Source organism: Macaca thibetana, chromosome 7 (assembly GCF_024542745.1).
Source record: "Macaca thibetana thibetana isolate TM-01 chromosome 7, ASM2454274v1, whole genome shotgun sequence".
Lineage (NCBI taxonomy): Eukaryota > Metazoa > Chordata > Mammalia > Primates > Cercopithecidae > Macaca > Macaca thibetana.
The window spans coordinates 15,013,661-15,036,526 of NC_065584.1; the positions used below are offsets into that span (position 1 = coordinate 15,013,661).

General features: G+C 46.3%; 1 protein-coding gene across 1 annotated transcript in view; it reads right to left on the reverse strand.

The window, feature by feature from the left end:
* RIN3 (Ras and Rab interactor 3) overlaps positions 1-22,866 on the reverse strand; it is a 768,425-nt gene that overhangs the window by 102,000 nt on the left and 643,559 nt on the right. Inside the window, exon 4 of the mRNA XM_050799033.1 lies at positions 17,030-17,147. Coding sequence (XP_050654990.1) covers positions 17,030-17,147 — 118 coding nt within the window. The remainder of the gene's footprint in view (positions 1-17,029; positions 17,148-22,866) is intronic.

A 22,866-nucleotide genomic window follows, 5' to 3' on the forward strand; every position in this document is an offset into this window, starting at 1 on the left:
GCTCTGAACAGGCAAGAATAGGCAAGAAACCAAGAAACTCCACTGTGCACCTAAGTGGCCTTGCAGGGAAGTCAGAGGGTCTGGATGAATGTGGGCATGGGGAGGGTGTTGTCAGTCAGAAAGAACCTTACATACAGGTTCCTGCTCCTCTGCTATTTCAGGATGGCCAGGACAAACTAACTCCCACACTTCATTGCCTAATAACTGACATTCCATGATAACAACAGTATGAGAGCTTTTATTCCTGCTAAGACGCACACTGCCCTGGCAGAGAGCGCTGCTTTATGGTGGTTTTAGTCTTGCACGTGCTAGTGCTAGTACGGTTGCTGAGTAGAGAATTTCCAGAGAAGTTTTCAGGGAGGGTGGGAGAGGGAGGCAGACACAACCTCAAAGGAAAGTGATTGCCCAGATGCAAATGTTGCCTCCTTTCACGCTGCTATGATCTGAATACTGGTGTCCCCCCAAATTCCTATGATGGAACCTAACTCCTGATGCAAGAGTATTAAGGGGTAGGGTCATTAGGATATTGATTAAGTCAAGAGGGTGGAGTCGTGAGGGATCCACCCTCATGAATGGGATTAGTGCCCTTATAAAAGTGCTATGGCTTGACTGGGTCCCCTCCAAAATTCAGGTGTTGAAACTTAATGGCCAACATGACGGTATGAGTGGTTGGGGCCTTTAAGATGTGACTAGGCCATGAGGGCTCCTCCCTTGTGGATGGGATTAAGACTCTGATAAAAGAGCCTTCACACAGTATTCAGTTCTTTTGCCCTTCCGCCTTTGGCCAAGTGAGGACACAGCATCCCTCCCCTCCAGAGAACGCAGCTTCAAGGTGCTGTCTTGGATCAGAGAGCAGCCCTCACCAGACAAGAGAACCTGCCAGTGTCTTGATCTTCGACTTCCCCAGTCTCCCAAACTGTGAGAAATAAGTCTTCATTCTTTATAAATTACCCAGTCTTGGTATTTTGTTAAAGCAGCACAAATAGACTAAGACATACTGAGCCAAGATTATCCACACCCAGTGCTCTCCTGTGACAGGAAGCCCAGGAAGCACTGTGGCCTGGGCCCTGACCCCTCCTGTAGTCACTTCCAAAAAAGTGGTGTCTGTGCCATGGTTCCTGGCCCCTCAAGACAGTTGAGCTGGGCTGCTTTCCCAGCTTAGATGTATTTTCTGAAGCTGCAAGGCCCCTGAAGGTGGCAGCCCATGTACACTCAGGCTTGGCTTCCCACAATACTAACCCATTTCCCTCTTCTTTCCCTTTTCTCTTGCCTTTAAGGCCATGTGTTCTAGATCTTTCTCCATCTCTGTCAAAACTTCTTCCTGTGTCCAGTTCTCTTGGTGCAAAACAAACTCCTCCACTGTTCCTATGTTCCCGTTTCCCGGAGAGGCATTACTGTACCGCAGCCCCTCGCAGGCCCCAACCCACTGAAAGGGCTTCCCTGCTTGTGGGTAATGGCAGCCCCAGGGCCTGTCCCTTATCTTAGCTCCCCAGTCCCAGTTCCTAGGCAGTCATGAAGGCCATTACCTGAGACTGGTGTCTCAAGCACCTTCCTCCTCTTCCTCTGTCCTGGCAGAGTTACTGTCCTGTTCAGCTCCCACACAGTCATGCCCTACTCTGAAGCACCAATCTCATAGGGCTACTTCCTGCTCAAAACCTTTGTGTGGCTTCCGATAACACTACAAACCAAATCTCTAACACCCTGGGGTGGTTGTCAAGGTCTTTCATGACCTGGCCGAATCCCACCCTCTAGCCTCAACTGTGACTCTACTTCCAATCCACCTCTCCCCCAACAGAGTTCTACCCTTTCCTGATTTTTTTTCCTGCCCCTGAGCCCTGATGCAGGCTATGGTCTCAACGCATCTGTTCCTCAATTTCTCTTTTTCACAAATATTTTCCATCTTCCAAGGCCCAAAGTAGGCCTGGGTGGATTTCCCTGATTGTCATTGGTTTTGATGACCCAGAGTACATGCTTACATTCTATCATTTAGGACAGTTTGAATGACTTGTATTTCTGGTTACGTATGCATGAGTCTGTCTCTCCCACTGGTTCAATGCCAAGAACCCTGTCTTTGAGCCTGTTATACTGTCTTCCTTCAGAAGCCATCCAACACATATTTAACTGGTTGCAAAGTCTTTGAAATGTTCAATAACACAGAGAAAGCTCATAATAAAATGTCTAAGTGAAAAAAAAGGAGGCTAAGAATACACTACTATGATTCAAGATCTATTTTTTAAAAAAAAGAAAGTCACCACTGAAGTTTTACAATAAAGTTCTTGGAGTTAAATTATCTCATGACGTATTTTTTTCCTGGCCTAACTCCAGCATTGGAGGCTGAGAAGGGGAATGCTGAAAACAGAAAGAAATAAACTGTGGTTATTTTAGCCAAAACCTCTATGACTAATAACCAATGTGAGATAAGAAGAACGAATCAACATCTTACAGGAGTTCTCCAAGAGCAAAGTGTTGCAGGAAATGATGGGTTTTGTGGTATGAACTGCATGCTGCTAAAACTCCACAGCTAATTATAGCTGCTAGTATTTATGGTGTGCTTACTACAGGCAGGCTTTTTCCCATAAATGTCCCCATTTCATCCAGGAGACAAAGTCGTGGAGCACATCCTATGTGCCAGGCAACATGGTCCCAAGCCCCTACATGTAGCCATCGACTGATTTGCTCATCAGTCCTCCCAATAGCTATGTTGCAGATGTTCCCATGTTGCAGATGAGGAAAGCGAAGCAGAGAAATTAAGTAACATGTCTGATGTCACAAGGTGACAGAGAATTAAAACCCAGAACTGCCAGCCTTTCTAAAGCTTATCCTCTCAAAAGAGGTTGCATAAACAAGAGTGCAAGATCACCACGATGCAATCAGTACTTCCTCACCACTGAAATATCAAGAGGCTGTCTTCTCAATACCAATCCCTCTTTTTAATAATAGTCACTCCTTACTTTTTATGGATGGCATCTGCACAACATGATGAAACCCTGTCTCTACAGAAAATACAAAAATTAGCCAGGCACAGTGGTGTGTACCTGTAGTCCCAGCTTCAGGAGGCTAAGGTGGGAGGATCACTTGAGCCCAGGAGGTCGAGGTTGCAGTGAGCTGTGATCACACTACTGCACTCCAGAGCTTGACAGAGCGAGACCGTGAAAAGAAAAGAAAAGAAAAGAAAAGAAAAGAAAAGAAAAGAAAACAACAACAACAACAAAAGACCTGCTGGACTAGCTCAGGTAGGATTGCACTGAACAAATCTCCCACTCTAAGGCATGTGCTCTTAGGTTAAGTAGTTGAAGTTGATACATCTGTCCCTGGTCAGGGAGCCCATCTCATGGGCAAATGTGGTGAACCCTTGTGCTAATTGGCATTGGTGGTTATCACCAGTGGACTGTGGGGACCTTTTAAATTCAGGAAAGGAGAAATTCTAGATGAGTCCTCCTGGGCAGTGGAGATCCATGTGCATGGGTGTCAGCGTCACCCAGAATGCCTTTGAGTTCTGCTCTTAGGTTTGACCCTTTCACCAGTTGACCCATTATCCTAGAAAGAGATTTGACCTGGATTTAAATCAAAATGTAAATAAAGCACTTCGGGAGGCCAGTTTGAGACCAGCCTGGACAACAGAGAGAGATCCCATCTCTACAAAAAATGAAAAAATTACCCAGACACAGTGGCACACACCTGTCGTCCCAGCTACTTGGGAGGCTAAGGCAGGAGGATCGCTTGAGCCCAGGGAGTTGCAGCTGCAGCTGCAATGAGCTATGATTGCACCACTGCACTGTAGCCCGGGCAACAGAACACGACTCTGTCTCATAAATAAATAAATAAATAAATAAGCCAGGGGAATAGGCAGGGAATGAAGCAGGGCTACGTGGGAAACACGGGGCAAATGGCTCAGATTAAGAGTGTTGGGCAGCTCACTTCCTGTATGGGCATTTGTCACTGTCTCATGGTTCCTCTTCTGGAGATGGGGCCAACTGGCCTTCTTTTTAAAGCAGCCAGTAGAAAGATGCCATCACCTGAATCTGTCATTGTCACCATCTTCAAAGCCCATGAATGAAAAAGTAGCTAGTGTCCTCCTGGCCAGGTGGCTCGTTTCAGCCATAAAGGGGCAGGCTGCAGCTCAGCAGCTGTGCTAGCCTCCCTTCCATCCTGGGTCTCGGCCCTTCATCCCATATATCCCCTGCCCCCATGCCTCTTCCGCTGGTCTCCTCTCTCTCCACACACGTCGGGCCTCTGAGGGTCCCCAGTGAGGCCAAGTGGTGACCAAAACATCTCTTATTACCTTTGTGCAGCAGAGAGGAGGACTGGGGATGCAGGAGATGGTTGTTTAAAATAGTGCTTGTTCAAAATGGTGGCTACCCCGCCCTGTGAGTCACATGCTTACTGGAGGATTAGACTATCCATCCTATTGGAGGCTGGCCTGGCCATGTGACCTGTTTCAGCCAATGAGATGTGAAGGGAAGTGACACCTGCCTTCTCTGAGTGGAACCTTTGGGAACCATCATGGATTCTGCTTTCTCTTCCCACCTCAATGCCCCAGATGGGTGCTGCTCCTTCAGGTCTGCATTGCAATACACACAAATTGTTGCAAAGAGCCTCAGATGGCATGTCGCCTGAGCGAGAAATACAATTGTCCCTTGGTGTCTGTGGGGGGTTCGTTTCAAGATCCCCCCCCAACTCAGAAACCAAAATCTGAGGATGCTCAAGTCCTTGATATGAAATGGCATAGTATCTGCCTATAACGTATGCAAGTCCTCCTGTATCCTTTAAATCAGGGGTCCCCAACTCCTGGGCCAGGGAACTGGTAGGAACTGGGGCACACAGCAGGGGGTGAGCAGCGGGAGGGCGAGCTTCACCACCGGAGCTCTTCCTCCTGCCAGATCAGTGAGGGCATTAGATTCTCATAGGAGCAGGAACCCTATTGTGAACTGCGCATGGAAGGGATCTAGGTTGCAGGCTCCTTATAAGAATCTAATGCCTGATGATCTGAAGTGGAACACTTTCACCCAGAAACCATCCCCATCCCATCCGTGGAAAAATATGGTGCATATACACCATGGAATACTATGCAGCCATTAAAAGGAATGAGATCATGTTCTTTGCAGGGACATGAATGAAGCTGGTGCCAAAAAGGTTGGGGAGCTCTGCTTTAAATAATTTCTAGGTTACTTATAATACCTAATACAATGTAAATGCTATATACATAGTTGTTATACTATATTTTAATTTATATTATTTTTTATTATTGTGTTGTTATTTTTTGTTGTTTTTTTTCCTTTGAATATTTTTGATCCATGTTGGATTAAATCCATGGATGTGGAAACCACATGTTGGAAGACCAACTGCACACTCATTACTTTGTGTGCACACCCATGTGTGTGCAAGCAACTGAGGTTAGGGTTGTTTGTTATCACATAAGACTAGCCCAAGCTGACTGCTTCAGGGAGTTTCAAGGAAACACTTAACAAGAAACTAGAGGACAATCCAGGCACAAGGAAACAGAAGTGGTCAGAGCGAGTGTTTCTTCTTCAAACACAGCAGGGTCACAGATCAAGCTGGCTACTCCTTTTGGGGCATCCCCATGTCTCCTTCCCTTGCCTCAGCTCTGTGTGGGGAACCCCAACAAAAGGCCCCAGTTCCAGGCCTGGGCCTTTCCTTTGACCACTTCCGCCTCAGATCACCCCCCACTGCAGTCACCGTGGCCACAGTGTCTAAAGTCCTAAGCAGTATAGACACACAAACCCCTCCCAGTGCCCTGTGCTGGCAGCATCATCATTATCCCCATTTTACAGGCAAAGCAACTGAGGCCTGGAGAGGTAAAGTAACTTGCACAAGGTCACACAGGCAGGAGAAAACAGCTGGGATTCAAAAAGCTGTGTGGCTTCCATGGTCTGTCTCAATTGCTATGCCAAGGAGGAGGGCATCAAACAGGAAGAGAGCAAAGAGGCAGGAGTGGCACATCAACTCGGCAAAGAAACAAGTTACCTGCTGCTTTCTTAATGTTGTCTAGGTGCACCCTAGTGGCTGACCTCAGGGGAGTGAGGTTTGGGGAGCAATGGAGTAATATAAGGAAACGGCAGGCCAGGCCGGGTGGCTCACACCTGTAATCCCAGCGCTTTGGCAGGCTGAGGCAGGCGGATCACCTGAGGTCAGGAGTCCGAGACCAGCCTGGCCAACATGGTCAAACCTGGTTTCTACTAAAAATACAAAAATTATCTGGACGTGATGGTGCATGCCTGTAGTCCCAGCTACTCAGTAGGCTGAGGCTGGAGAATTGCTTGAACTCGGAAAGCAGAGGTTGCAGTAAGCCAAGATCACACCACACCACTGCACTCCAGCCTGGGCGATAGAGCAAGACTCCATCTCAGGGAAAAAAAAAAAAAAAAAAAAAGCAAAAACGGAAACAGCAAAATCACACACACACAAACTTACGTATGACACCTGTGTATTTATAGTGAATGCACATGAATGATGATGGAAGTGTTAGGTTACATGAAAGATTTTTGGTTTTCATCATATTTTCAGCAAATTGAGCACTAAATTTGTAAAAGTTTAAAAATGGAGAGGTGGCATGCCCAAGATGGCCAAATAGGAACAGCTCCAGCCTCTAGCTCCCAGCGTGAGTGACACACAAGATGGGTGATTTCTGCATTTTAAACTGAGGTACCGGGTTCATCTCACTGGGGAGTGCTGGACAATCGGTGCTGGTCAGCTGTTGCAGCCCAACCAGCGAGAGCTGAAGCAGGGCGAGGCATCGCCTAACCTAGGAAGCACAAGGGGGAAGGGAATCCCTTTTCCTAGCCAAGGGAAACTGAGACACACAAGACCTGGAAAATTGGGTGCAGACCTACACTTCACACCTCACATGCCTCACATGGTGGGGTACACCCCTGAGACGAAGCTTCCAGAGCAAGAATCAGACAGCAACACTTGCTGTTCAGCAATATTCTATCTTCTGCAGCTTCTGCTGCTGATACCCAGGCAAACAGGGTCTGGAGTGGACCTCAAGCAAATTTCAACAGACCTACAGCTGAGGGTCCTGACTGTTAGAAGGAAAACTAACAAACAGAAAGGACACCCACACCAAAACCCCATCAGTACATCACCATCATCAAAGACCAAAGGCAGATAAAATCACAAAGATGGGGAAAAAGCAGTGCAGAAAAGCTGGAAATTCAAAAAATCAGAGCGCATCTCCCCCCTCCAAAGGAATGCAGCTCCTCGCCAGCAACGGAGCAAAGCTGGACGGAGAATGACTTTGACGAGTTGAGAGAAGAAGGCTTCAGTCGATCAAATTTCTAGAGCTAAAGGAGGAACTATGTAACCAGTGCAAAGAAACTAAAAACCTTGGAAAAAGAATGGATGAATGGATAACTAGAATAATCAATGCAGAGAAGACCTTAAAAGAACTGGTAGAGATGAAAACCATAACAAGAGAACTACGTGACAAATGCACAAGCTTCAGTAACCGACTCGATCAACTGGAGAAAGAGTATCAGTGATTGAAGATCAAATGAATGAAATGAAATGAGAAGAGAAGCATGGAGAAAAAAGAGTAAAAAGAAATGAAGAAAGCCTCCAAGAAGTATGGGATTATGTGAAAAGACCAAATCTACGTCTGATTGGGGTGCCTGAAAGTGACGGGGAAAATGGAACCAAGTTGGAAAATATTTTGCAGGATATCATCCAGGAGAACTTCCCCAACCTAGTAAAGCAGGCCAACATTCAAATTCAGGAAATACAGAGAATGCCACAATGATACTCCTTGAGAAGAGCAACTCCAAGACACATAATTGTCAGATTCACCAAAGTTGAAATGAAGGAAAAAATGTTAAGGGCAGCCAGAGAGAAAGGTCGGGTTACACATAAAGGGAAGCCCATCAGACTAACAGCGGATCTCTCGGCAGAAACTCTCCAAGCCAGAAGAGAGTGGGGGCCAATATTCAACATTCTTAAAGAAAAGAATTTTCAACCCGGAATTTCATATCCAGCCAAACTAAGTTTCATAAGTGAAGGAGAAATAAAATTCTTTACAGACAAGCAAATGCTTAGAGATTTTGTCACCACCAGGCCTGCCCTACAAGAGATCCTGAAGGAAGCACTAAACATGGAAAGGAACAACAGGTACCAGCCATTGCAAAAACATGTCAAAATGTAAAGTCCATTGATGCTAGGAAGAAACTGCATCAACTAGCGAGCAAAATAACCAGCTAATAACATAATGACAGGATCAAGTTCACACATAACAATATTAACCTTAAATATAAATGGACTAAATGGTCCAATTAAAAGATACAGACTGGCAAATTGGATAAAGAGTCAAGACCCATCAGCTTGCTGTATTCAGGAGACCCATCTCACATGCAGAGACACACATAGGCTCAAAATAAACGGATGGAGGAAGATCTACCAAGCAAATGGAGAACAAAAAAAAGCAGGGGTTGCAATCCTAGTCTCTGATAAAACAGACTTTAAACCATCAAAGATCAAAAGAGACAAAGAAGGCCATTACATAATGGTAAAGGGCTCAATTCATCAGGAAGAGATAACTATCCTAAATATATATGCACCCAATACAGGAGCACCCAGATTCATAAAGCAAGTCCTCAGAGACTTACAAAGAGACTTAGACTCCCATACAATAATAATGGGAGACTTCAACACTCCACTGTCAACATTAGACAGATCAACGAGACAGAAAGTTAACAAGGATATCTAGGAATTGAACTCAACTCTGCACCAAGCAGACCTAATAGACATCTACAGAACTCTCCACCCCAAATCAACAGAATATACATTCTTCTCAGCACCACATCGCACTTATTCCAAAATTGACCACATAGTTGGGAGTAAAGCACTCCTCAGCAAATGTACAAGAACAGAAATTATAACAAACTGTCTCTCAGACCACAGTGCAATTAAACTAGAACTCAGGACTAAGAAACTCAATCAAAACTGCTCAACTACATGGACACTGAACAACCTGCTCCTGAATGACTACTGGGTACATAACGAAATGAAGGCAGAAATAAAGATGTTCTTTGAAACCAATGAGAACAAAGATATAACATACCAGAATCTCTGGGACACATTAAAGCAGTGTGTAAAGGGAAATTTATAGCACTAAATGCTCACAAGAGAAAGCAGGAAAGATCTAAAATTGACACCCTAACATCACAAGTAAAAGAACTAGAGAAGCAAGAGCAAACACATTCAAAAGCTAGCAGAAGGCAAGAAATAACTAAGATCAGAGCAGAACTGAAGGAGATAGAGACACAAAAAACCCTCCAAAAAATCAATGAATCCAGGAGCTGGTTTTTTGAAAAGATCAACAAAATTCATAGACCGCTAGCAAGACTAATAAAGAAGAAAAGAGAGAAGAATCAAACAGATGCAATAAAAAATGATAAAGGGGATATCACCACCGACCCCACAGAAATACAAACTACCATCAGAGAATACTATAAATACCTCTATGCAAATAAACTAGAAAACCTAGAAGAAATGGATAATTTCCTGGACACTTACACTCTCCCAAGACTAAACCAGGAAGAAGTTGAATCCCTGAATAGACCAATAGCAGGCTCTGAAATTGAGGCAATAATTAATAGCCTACCAACCAAAAAAAGTCCAGGACCAGACAGATTCACAGCCGAATTCTATCAGAGGTACGAGGAGGAGTTGGTACCATTCCTTCTGAAACTATTCCAATCAATAGAAAAAGAGGGAATCCTCCCTAACTCATTTTACAAGGCCAACAGCATCCTGATACCAAAGCCTGACAGAGATACAACAAAAAAAGGTAATTATAGACCAATATCCCTAATGAACATCAATGCAAAAATCCTCAATAAAATACTGGCAAACTGAATCCAGCAGCACATCAAAAAGCTTATCCACCAGGACCAAGTGGGCTTCATCCCTGGGGTGCAAGGCTGGTTCAACATATGCAGATCAATAAACGTAATCCAGCATATAAACAGAATCAAAGACAAAAACCGCATGATTATCTCAATAGATGAAGAAAAGGCCTTTGACAAAATTCAACAGCCCTTCATGCTAAAAACTCTCCATAAATTCGGTATTGATGGAACGTATCTCAAAATAATAAGAGCTATTTATGACAAACCCACAGCCAATATCATACTGAATGGGCAAAAACTAGAAGCATTCCCTTTGAAAACTGGCACAAGACAGGGATGCCCTCTCTCACCACTCCTATTCAACATAGTGTTGGAAGTTCTGGCCAGGGCAATCAGGCAGGAGAAAGAAATCAAGGGTATTCAGTTAGGAAAAGAAGTCAAATTGTCCCTGTTTGTAGATGACATGATTGTCTATCTAGAAAACCCCATTGTCTCAGCCCAAAATCTCCTTAAGCTGATAAGCAACTTCAGCGAAGTCTCAGGATACAAAATCAATGTGCAAAAATCACAAGCATTCTTATACACCAGTAACAGACAAACAGAGAGTCAAATCATGAATGAACTCCCATTCACAATAGCTTCAAAGAGAATAAAATACCTAGGAATCCAACTTGCAAGAGATATAAAGGATCTCTTTCAAGGAGAACTACAAACCACTGCTCAGTGAAATAAAAGAGGACATAAACAAATGGAAGAACATACCATGCTCATGGATAGGAAGAATCAATATTGTGAAAATGGCCATACTGCCCAAGGTAATTTATAGATTCAATGCCATCCCCATTAAGCTACCAATGACTTTCTTCACAGAATTGGAAAAAAACTGCTTTAAAGTTCATATGGAACCAAAAAAGACCCCGCATTGCCAAGACAATCCTAAGCCAAAAGAACAAAGCTGGAGGCATCACGCTACCTAACTTCAAACTATACTACAAGGCTACACTAACCAAAACAGGTACCAAAACAGAGACATAGACCAATGGAACAGAACAGAGCCCTCAGAAATAATACCACATATCTACAGCCGTCTGATGTTTGACAAACCTTACAAAAACAAGAAATGGGGAAAGGATTCCCTGTTTAATAAATGGTGCTGGGAAAGCCATAAGTAGAAAGCTGACACTGGATCCTTTCCTTACTCCTTATATGAAAATTAATTCAAGATGGATTAGAGCCTTAAATGTTAGACCTAAAACCATAAAAACCCTAGAAGAAAACCTAGGTAATACAATTCAGGACATAGGCGTGGGCAAGGACTTCATGGCTAAAACACCAAAAGCAATGGCAACAAAAACCAAAATTGACAAATGGGATCTAATTAAACTAAAGAGCTTCTGCACAGCAAAAGAAACTACCATCAGAGTGAACAGGCAACCTACAGAATGGGAGAAAATTTTTGCAATCTACTCATCTGACAAAGGGCTAATATCCACAACCTACAGAGAACTCAAACAAATTTCCAAGAAAAAAACAAACAACCCCATCAAAAAGTGGGCAAAGGATATGAACAGACACTTCTCAAAAGAAGACATTCATACAGCCAACAGACACATGAAAAAATGCTCATCATTCACCATCAGAGAAATGCAAATCAAAACCACAATGAGATACCATCTCACACCAGTTAGAATGGCAATCATTAAAAAAATCAGGAAACAACAGGTGCTGGAGAGGATGTGGAGAAATAGGAACACTTTTGCATTGTTGGTCGGACTGTAAACTAGTTCAACCATTGTGGAAAACAGTGTGGCGATTCCTCAAGGATCTAGAACTAGAAATACCATTCGACCCAGCCATCCCATTACTGGGGATATACCCAAAGGATTATAAATCATGCTGCTATAAAGACACATGCACACGTATGTTTATTGAGGCACTATTCACAATAGTAAAGACTTGAAATCAACCCAAATGTCCATCAGTGATAGACTGGATTAAGAAAATGTGGCACATACACACCATGGAATACTATGCAGCCATAAAAAAGGATGAGTTCGTGTCCTTTGTAGGGACATGGATGCAGCTGGAAACCATCATTCTCAGCAAATTATCGCAAGAACAGAAAACCAAATGCCACATGTTCTCACTCATAGGTGGGAATTGAACAGTGAGATCACTTGGACACAGGAAGAGGAGTATCACACACCGGGTCCTATTGTGGGGAGGGGGTGGGGGGAGGGATAGCATTAGGAAATATATCTAATGTAAATGACGAGTTAATGGGTGCAGCACACCAACATGGCACATGTATACATATGTAACAAACCTGCACGTTGTGCACATGTACCCTAGAACTTAAAGTATAATAAAAAATAATAATAAAATAAAATAAAAATGGAAAGTGAGATTTGGCCACATGGCCCTGGGAGGAAGAAAGAACCCACAGAAGTAGGCTGGCAGTCTCTGTCTCTGAGTGACCTGATTTGTCCCTTAGGCTTGAAAAAATTAGTTGCTTGACCAAACTTTAGTCAGGCTCCTGAACCTTCTCCTAGGCTCATCTGTGCCTACTAAAATCCCGTTTTAGCAAGAATCCTGCTTCGCTGGTTTAGAAAAACCCCTCCCCCTTGATATCTGATCACTGTCGATATCTGATCAGTTTCTTCGACCTCCACCATCCCCCCGGGTGCTGTCTGATCACCCTGCCTGCCTTCAGCAAGAATCCTGTTGGGTCAGTTTCACCAGAATCCTCCCTACCTCTAATGTTTCCCCTTAGTGATTTTCCATCCACTGCCCCCACCCTGCTTCCTGGCTATAACCCCCACCTGCCCATGCTCTATTTGGAGTTGAGCCCAGTTCTATACCGAGGTCTCTTCGTCCTTAATGCAATAGTTCTGAGCAAATCCTGTTTTTACTGCTGTTTAACTACCAACCAGTTTTGGTTTTTCATTGGTGACTAATGGGAAATGAGACATGAAACCAGACACAATGTCCTGGTTTCCAGGGGTGTCATTGGGTTGGAGAGACAGTGGAGTGGTGACCCTGGAGGCTGGGCAGGGAGGTCGGGAAGGAGTACGGCGCAAAGGACGTCAGCAGAACTTTCAGACAGTCTGCTGATCCAGCCTGATGTGCCTTTCCTCCAGGAAGCCTTCCTGGCCACCCTGCCTGTGAAGAGCACTCCCTCCTCAGGCTCCTAGAGCACAGGCTGATCAGCTCAGCTCATCGCAACCTCCAACCTCTGCTACTTTCCCAATGTTCCTGTGGAAATTCAAGAGCACAGCCGGCTCTTGGGTTTCTAAAAGTTGTAGGTAACTCGCAGGTGGCAGCTGAGTCCCTGAAAGCCTGGCTGCTCTTAGTAAGAGACAGGCCAGAACCCTCCTTGTATCTGTTATCTACTAATAGATAGAGGATGGTCCTCTCTATCTCCCAGGAGACCATAAGCACACCCAGGGGCTGTGTGGCCTCAGGGGCACCTGCTAAGGCGGCCTGGCCCTGGCCAAATGAGAAGGGACTCAGGTTCTTGGAGAGCAGTGGATGCCCCAAAGAGCCCTACCTCTTCTGCTGTCATCAGAGGGTGCTGTACACTTGGTCTGGGAAAACCATAACACTCTCCTCCTTTGAGAACCTCACATTTTCTTCCACGCTGGACTTCACAGGATGGAGGTGTCAATCAAGTTTGCTATATAAATGATTTGCCCCAACCCCACACTCGCTATCCTTACTACCCATGGATCAGGCTTCTAGTAGTTCAAAACCCAGGTGCTGTTCTTTTTCCTGGGCACATGGTTGGACCCAGTTTCCCTTGCAGTTAGCTGTGATCATGTGACCAAGTTCTAGTCAATGGAATGCGGCACAGGTGACACACCCACTCCTAGGCCTTGGCAGGAAGACCCAACCACAAGCCTTCTCCATGCTCTTTCCCCCTTCCAGCCTACTGGCTTGGAGTCAGTCCTAGGAAACTGGAGGCTGCACGCTGAAGGTGGCAGAGCCTCTTCTTCCACTGGGGTCCCTGTTCCTTCCCCACTGGCCAGGAACCTTGCCTATGAGTGGGAAACCAGCTTCTGGGGTTAAGCCATTATGCTGGTTCTTGCAGGAGCTAGCTAATTATCCATGCTCACATGTTCCCCATAGCACACCTCTCCATCTGCCAGTCATCCTGGATGGTTACTCTTTATTCCCTCCCTCCACCTGAAGTGAGCTCCGAGAGGCAGTGAACAGTGCCTGGCACAGAATGGGCACTCCATAACTCTGCTGAACACATGAATGTGTGGGTTGTGTTTTGTTTTTGTTGTTGTTGAGATGGAGTCTCGCTCTGTCGCCAGGCTGGAGTGCAGGAGTGCGATCTCAGCTCACTGCAACCTTCGTCTCCCAGGTTCAAGTAATTCTCCTGCCTCAGCCTCCCAAGTAGCTGGAACTACAGGCGCGTGCCACCACACCCAGCTAATTTCTGTATTTTTAGTAGAGATGGTGTTTCACCATGTTGGCTAAGATGGTCTCGATCTCTTGACCTCGTGATCTGCCTGCCTCCGCCTTCCAAAGTGCTGGGATTACAGGCATGAGCCACCGCGCCCGGCGAGTTTTGTTTTATCCATTCTGTGGGGCTCTGGGTCTCTGCGGAAAGATCTCCTTATAGCAAGAAAGGTAATCTGCTTCTGCGTTCCCTTCCTAGTCCACTTCTAGGGCTAGAAGATTAACCTTGAATTGAACTAATATACTCACCTTCGGGACCCAGTCTGAGGCTTCTTCCTTTTTGACATCCTCCTGAATCCTTCCCACAGTGACCTGTATCCTCTGTGCCCCCAGCCAGAGGTCCCTTTGCAGTAATGCCTGCTATACTGCACAGCAAGTGATGTCTGTCCCCCATGCCAGTGTGTCCTCACCCTCCAACCAGATTTGGAGGCCCTTGAGGCCAAGAACTCTGTTTGCTTCGTCTTTGCATCTTCCCAGTGTCAGGCACACATGTTTCTTGAGAAACAAAGGCTTGAGAATATTTAATGAGTCTTCTTAACTGTTGTCACTCTGCTGCTAGCCGAGGGTAAAAGGCTTCCCTCAACACCCTGGATCCATTTACAAGAGATGTAAACCAGTGCTTGGAATATTCTACAGATTCTTCTAACAGGCTGTTTGGATCTGAATGCCTGGCATGTACACATAGCCATTGAAACTGCTTCTGCAAAAATTATGACGAGGAAATGATAATGAAAGAGATCTGACCTAACCAATTCCATCTTGCCATTAACCTCCAAACTACCCTTGTTCATTCCTAGGCATAGGCGGAACTAACTCTGGGAGGAATTTAGTTTAGAATTAACTTTGAAACAAAGATAGTAACAGCTTCTCCCTGAAACAAATCTCCTCCTCACCTGGAGACCAGACCACCTTTGAAAAACTAACAAATTAGCCACAAGATTAGAAATTATGGCTCAGGGCCAGACACGGTGGCTCACGCCTGTAATCCCAGCACTTCGGGAGGCCAAGGTGGGCAGATCACCTGAGGTGGGGAGTTCGAGACCAGCCTGACCAATGTGGAGAAACTCCGTCTCTACTAAAAATACAAAAATTAGCCGGGTGTGGTGGCACATGCCTGTAATCCCAGCTACTAGGGAGGCTGAGGCAGGACAATCACTTGAACCTGGGAGGCGGAGGTTGTGGTGAGCCAAGATCATGCCATTGTACTCCAGCCTAGGCAACAAGAGCGAAACTCTGTCTCAAAAAAAAAAAAACACAGAAAAGAAGAAAAAAAGAAATTATAGCTCAGGAGTCATGTAGCCAGAGGCCACAAGATCACTAATGTCCTCAGTTGCTCCTGTAGATAACGTTACTATCATAAAACCTAAGATTGGCTTTTGAGGTCTGCATTCTTTCTTACGGATCTGCTGGTGCCCGCCACCCAGACCAGTAAACTGGCTCATTTGGTCTTGTGGCCCTCACCCAGGAACTGACTCAGCGCAAGAAGACAGATTCAACTCCCTGAGATTCCATCCCTGACCCAACCAATCAGCTTTCCCCCTCCATGCCCCTCCTACCCGCCAAACTGTCTTTAAAAAACCCTAGCCTCCAAATTTTCAGGGAGGCTGATTTGAGTAATAATAAAGCTCCGTCTCCTGTTTAGTTGGCTTTATGTACATCAAACTCTTTCTCTGTTGCAATTCCCGTCTTGATAAATTGGGTCTATCTGGGCAGAGGGGAAGAAGCACCCACTGAGTGGTTGTACCATGCGAGGAGGGGAAGCTGGCACAGATGGGTGCCCAGCAGTCCACAAGGGCCCCAAACCCAGTGACACCATATTATCAGAACAAACCCGCCCTAGGGAGGGGGCCCGAAACATTTTCCCACTGAGGTCCATGCCTACTTCTAGCAGCACTACACACACACAGGATTTCTGTCTTTTTTTTTTTTTTTTAAATCTCCTTCTGTTACCCAGGATGGAATGCAGTGGCACAATTATAGTTCACTGCAGCCTCACCCTCCCTAGCTCAAGCCATCCTTCCACCTCGGCCTCCCAAGTAGCTGGGGCCACAGGTGCATTCTATCACACCTGGCTTATTTATTTTTATCTGTTGTAGAGATGGGGTCTTTCTATGTTGCTCAGGCTAGTCTCCAGATCCCGGGCTCAAGGAATCCTCCAGCCTCTACCTTCCGAAGTGTTGGGATTATAGGTGTGAGCCATCCAGTCTGGTCCAGATTTTTGTCTTTCAAAGTGTTTGTCAGTTTGACCCTCACAAAAGCTCTGTGACTATTACGTGCATTTGACAGAAGAGAAAACTGAGGCTCAGAAAGATTAAGTGACTTGTCTGCAATCATGGATTGAGTGTGTGCTGAGCTGACACTAGGAACCAAGGGTGCAGACATTTCTTCTTCTTTTCCTCCCTTTCTCCAGCATCCCTGCATTGAGCTAACAAGAGGAAACTTCACTGTGGCCACAAGAACGCAAAGCCAACCAGCTGCGACGAGGGTGAGCAGAAATTCACACTGACTTTGGATGATGAACTGAGTTCAGAACAAGTCTGGCTAAGTAACTTCAGTGACTGAAAGCTTTTCCTCTTTCTAATTTTAAACACCATCAGTGCGTATGGGAGAGTCTGTGGCTGGGAGGTGCAGCCTCGCTGCTGCTGCTGCTGCTGCTGCCGTGTGTGGTCAAAGTGAAAACAGAGAAGACGGGCACTTACTTGACTTTTCTTCCTTAATGGTGTATTCAAGCACCTCGGCTGAGCTCTCGTTCAGGGAAGGAAAGTGGACACAGAGCACCAGCTGCTTCAAGCTGCTGTCCCGGCGGACCAGGAACATCTGAAACCAAAGAAGGGGAGGGAGCTCTGTGAATCAAATATTTGGGTGAAGGTGAGGAGGACAACCATGGGATGGAAGTCATCTGAAAGGTTCCTGAAATGAGGAGGCAGGCTAGGGAGGTCAAGGATACCTCAGGGACACTGGGGGTTCTGCCCCAAGAGTCTTGTGTCACCTGGCCCATGTCCACACTAGGATCTTGCATGCTCAGTTTCTCATTTGCCCACTGAAGGGTTCAATGAAATCAATGTTTCTGTAAGGGTATTGGAGGCACAGAGTCCATGGCCGGGGGAGGTCTTAAGATTCCTATGCCCCCACCCCGAGATGCTGGTTCTGTAAGGGGGGCTGGAATTGGCTGGCTCTTATGTGAGTGGTCCTGAGTCTACACTCAGAAAAGCTCTAACGTACGGGAGTCAGGTTGAATTTCAACTCTCACCCCAGCACGTATGCTCTGGGGGAGGCTGCTGGAGACAATCACAGATATTGGTCAATTCACACCTTTTTTTCCTCTGAGAAAATAAAAATAGCTAATACTTAATATAGAGCTCTCGCTGTGACAAGACCCATCAGGACACTCCACATATAGTAACTTGCTCCATCCTCTCCATCACCCCATGAGTTTTATTATTATCCCCATTTCACAGATGAAGGAACTGAGGTACTCTCTGATTATAACAGGATGCCCCCTCCTCAAGCTGGTGTGATGACTGACTGAGTTAATACCTGTTAGGGCTTGGCCCACAGGACATGCTCTGGAAGGTGATCCTGGCCAAGGTCTCACAGCTATAAGGGAAGAACTGGATTTGGCCTCCAGACACTGGTGTCAACGCTTGGGACCTCCATGCCATGAGGCCTCTGCATGCAGACTCCAAGTCCTGAGCAGGAAGACTTGCTTCTGCTGTGGGTTTACTCTCTTCTGATAAAACCATGACTCTAGGCCCTGAGGACGCAGCTGTGCTCTAGAAACCAAACACTAGCTGAGGTCTCACCCGGAGCCAGCATGTTCATGGACACTTGCTTCTCCTTCTCACGCTCTGAGCAATGGTTCTGCTTCAGTGAGGGTCCCGAGGGCAAACATGGGGAGCGGGATTCTGCTGCCTTTCACAGACTCTGCTGTTTTAAAATGTCCTTTGAATCTTGGCAGGTCCCAGCAAGCTCATCCCTCCTTTCCAGGTGACACCTTCTGGAATCTCCCCAACCTCCTGTGGCACAGCTTTCCCAGGAAGCGGGAGGGGGCATCCCTGGATAGGGGAAGGACTTGGTCTGTGTCTTCCCCTCCCAGCTCTGGTCTTGACCCCACCCCTGGAGCTTAAGCCTCTCCTACTCCAGCCCCAAGCTTCTGGGTTAGAGTTTGGAAAACTAGGTGTCTGGCCAAGGTTGCTGAAGAAAGGCTGCAGAGCAGGGACACTGGGATATCTGAGTGTCCGTTTGAACCAGAGTGACCCCCATCTTGAATAGGGGCTGGGTAAAATAAGGCTGAGACCTGCTGGGCTGCATTCCCAGGAGGTTAGGGCATTCTAAGTCACAGGATGAGACAGGAGGTGGGCACAAGATACAGGTCACAAAGACCCTGCTGATAAAACAGGATGTGGTAAAGAAGCCGGCCCAAACCCACCAAAACCAAGATGGCGACCAAAGTGACCTCTGGTCGTTCTCACTGCTCATTATGTGCTAATTATAATGCATCGGCATGCTAAAAGACACTCCCACCAGCGCCATGACAGTTTACAGATGTCATGGCAACGTCAGGAAGTTACCCTATATCTAAAAAGGGGAGGGACTCTTAGTTCCAGGAATTGCCTGCCCCTTTCCTGGAATACTCATGAATAATCTACCCTCTGTTTAGCAAATAATCAAGAAGAAACCATAAGCATATTCAGTCAAGCATGAGTATGAGACAGTGCACCAGGATAGAGCAGCCATTCTTTTGCTTCTTCACTTCTCTAATAAACTTGCTTTCACTTTATTCTGTGGGCTCACCCCAAATTCTTTCTTGTGTCAGATCCAAGAACCTACTCTTGGGGTCTGGATCCGGAACCCTTTCTGGTAACACGAGGATACAGCCCCAAGCACAGGAGGCTCCTGAGGAGTCCTCTGTCCTGACTCTGCTCTGGTGATATCCCAAATTCTGCTGCTATTGTATTGATTACTAATATTACTATATTGCTGTATCATCATAATCATTGTTATTCTATAGTTGTTATGTATAATTGTTAAAAAAAATACTAGAACCGTATTACTATTAATGATTAATGGCCTCCCTAGTCTGGTCTAAATCCAAATACTAGTGCATTAATTAGATTCTATGATCTCACTTAATTCTCCTATTAAACCTATGGGGGAGACATTATGGTTATCCTCATTTTATAGATGAGGAAACTGAGGCAGAGAGAGGCAAGTAATGCTCATGATCACAGGGTTGTAAGTGGTGGAGCTGAGACCTGAAACTCAGGACCTTCACCTCTAGATCCTGAGTGCTCAATTTTGCCTCCACTTGGCTTGCAGAGGGCGGCCCTGCGGCCTAAGATCCTGGTCTCCGTGAGAGCGTACGGCCCTTCCAGAGCAGCAGCGAGATGAATCACTAGTTACCAAACTGAGGTTGGAAATGAGTTTCTCGCAGCCCCTCCCCTCCAGCAGAGCAGGATGAAGAGATAATTAGAACCAGGAGCAACAGGGGGCGATGGAAGGGGTACTCCGGTGATACAGGAGCTAAAAAGAAAGTATTTAGGCAGAGAGTGAGGGTAACAGGGTCCTCTGCTGAGCTTCCCTTTTAACAAAAAGCAGCCCCCAAATAATTTCTTCTATAACAAAGAACAGTCTGAAAAACTCAAGCTGCAAACATAGACAAGCAACCTGGAAGCTTGCACGGGCGAATGCCGGCAGCTGTGCCAATAGAAAAGGGTTACCTGGAAGCCAGGTATGTTCAACATGGAGGCTCCACCTTCCCTTTTCTTTGTCACCACGTGTACAGTGGAAAAGTAGGCAACATAGCCCTGGTCATGTAGAGAATCCATCTACATAATAAAAGATTAGGGTGGGGCAGCCAGCTTCTTCTCGTGCAATGCAAATGGCACACCTGTCCAGCCAATCTCTGGTACTCTATGTAAATCAGATACTTCCTCCTCAAGCTCACCTATAAGACCTCCTGCACTTCACCATGGACCGGAAGACCTGTTCAGGACACCCTCTCTCTGCAGGAAAGAGCTTTTCTCTTTCTTTCATCTTTTAAACCTCTGCTCTTAACCTCATTCCTTGTGTGTTCGTAACCTTTATTTCCTTGGTGTGAGGCAACGAACCTCGGGTATTACCCCAGACAAATGATGCTGCGCTGCTTCATGCGGGAGCGGGGGGAAAGGGGAGGAGGTGGTGCCTGCCCACAAGGTGTTCCTACTGGACATTGGCTTACCTCTAGATGCCTCCGCCAGGCCTGGCTCTCTGCTCAGAGGCTTACAGACAAGCCTCGGCTGCTGCCAAATCGTCACCCTACTTGGAGCTGCAGCATCTCTGAACTAGTGCATTCCCCTGAAGTTGAACTGACCCCAGGACGTGGAGTCTTTCAAAGAAATGAGGTTGCTTTGCCTCTATGGAGGTTCAAGGTGGAGCTGCCTCCTTGGTCACCCGGCCCATGAGAACCAGCAGTGTGTAAGGCAATGTGAGTGTGTGAAGGAACGTGAGTGTGTGTGGGGGTGAGTGTGGTATATAGTAAGACAGAAACACATCACCAGTCTTTGTACCCAATCCTGGCACAGAGCTTCAAAAACCCTTGGAATTTCCTGAGAGATGAGAGTGTTTTTTATTATTCATAATGAGCCCGTTTTGACCTAACCTGAGTTTCTGCTATTAAACAGGGACTCCTGGTGGGACCTTAGATTCAAGGGAGGGGCTGGCCACAGAAAGACTAAGCACTTGCTTAGAGGGTTGGAACCTTCGGCCCCACGTGTGACCCCCAGAAGGGGACTGGAGACTGAGTTCAATTACATGGCCAATGATTTAATCAATCATGTCTCTGAAATAAAATCTCTGGACTTTCTGGCTGTGCTGGGAGGAAGATGCACCCAGCTTCCAGGAGTGTCAGCTACTTGGGAGTGTCACCAACCTTGGGATTTTTTGGAGCTGTCCTTACCCCCTTATTTTGTTTTGACATTCTTCTAAATCTAATAACCTGATTTGTCTCCAGCTGATCCTCAGTGAGAGATGCCATCCCCTCAATATTCAAAAGTCACCCTTCTGGCCAGGCACAGTGGCTCATGCCTGTAATCCCAGCCCTTTGGGAGGCTGAGGCAGGTGGATCACTTGAGGTCAGGAGTTCGAGACCAGCCTGGCCAACAAGGTGAAACTCTGTTTCTACTAAAAATACAAAAATTAGTCACGTATAGTGGTGCACGCTGTAATCCCAACTATTTGGGAGGCTGAGGCAGGAGAATAGCTTCAATCTGGGAGGCAGAGGTGGCACTGAGCCAAGATTGCACCACTGTACTCCAGCCTGGGTGACGCAGCAAGACTCCATCTCAAAAAAAAAAAAAAAAAAAAAAAGAGTCACCCTTCTACAGGAGACCACTAGACTTCCCATCAGTGGGACATGACAGAGGCAAAGTTCTGCCCATTTCCCTTTGACCTGGCTGGATACTACTCTCACCAACCCACGGACCCACCCTGCCTGGACAGCTAGCAGAGGCCAAGACCCACAGAACAACCACCACCGCCCCTCTCTATAACTGCAGGAAGCAGTTACAAAAGACTGACCATCCATTTTCCCCAAGGAATTGGGGTCTTAGACTCTTGAGGGGGAAATGTTACAGTAGGTAGTCAGGCATGAGCAGGGCAGGAGAGTCCCCTCCCCCACCAGGAATGTCAGGTGACCATCAAATGATGGGCAGGCAGTTGTTAGCTGTCTCGCTAAAATAATAATTGGTTGCAGCTTGCACACCAGGGAAACACAGTCTCCCAAGAGATAGAAAAAACCTGAAAACTGGTGATCAGCATCTTCTCAATAATATCTCACAAAGTGTGCCCGTGGGCTCAAGCATGAGCACTAAGACGCAAAATGGCGGAGCATAACTGGTATAGGACCTTCTTCTAGAAACACTGGACCGGTACAGGAAGAACGCCTCAACTGAGCATGCGCACAACTCAAGTAACCACACTGCGCACGTGGCCCCTCCCGAGTGCTGGCGGATCACTGCACCTGCGGACAGCCCACTCCAAGGGAAGAAGCCTGCTCCGAGACTCAGGGGAGAAGGGACGCAAGACCCCGGGAGCATGCCAACACAGAAAACCCTAAATCAAAGGTCAAACCGTGCACTAGATGTCTCAAGCCACCTGCCTGGCCCTCTTCCAAGTGTAGTTTCCTTCCTTTTGTTCCTGCTCGAAAGCTTTAGTAAAGCTTTAGACTTGCCTGGGCCTCTCACTCTGCCTTATGCCCACTTTGTCAAATTCTTTCTTCTGAGGAGGCAAGAACTGAGGATGCTGCAGACCTGTCTGGACCCCCCCTGCGAATAGGAGGAGAGGTGATGGGGACTCTGTGGCTGCCCCGCCCAGACCTCACCCTATGTGCCTTTTCTGTTTGGTAGTTCCTGTGCTGTATCCTTTATACAAAACTGTAATTGGAAGTATAACACTTTGTGAGTCTTTGAGTTGTCCTATCGGATTATCAAACCTGAATGGGGACCATGGGAACTCCTGAATTTGAAGCCAAATTGGACAGAAGTGCAGGTAGCCTGGG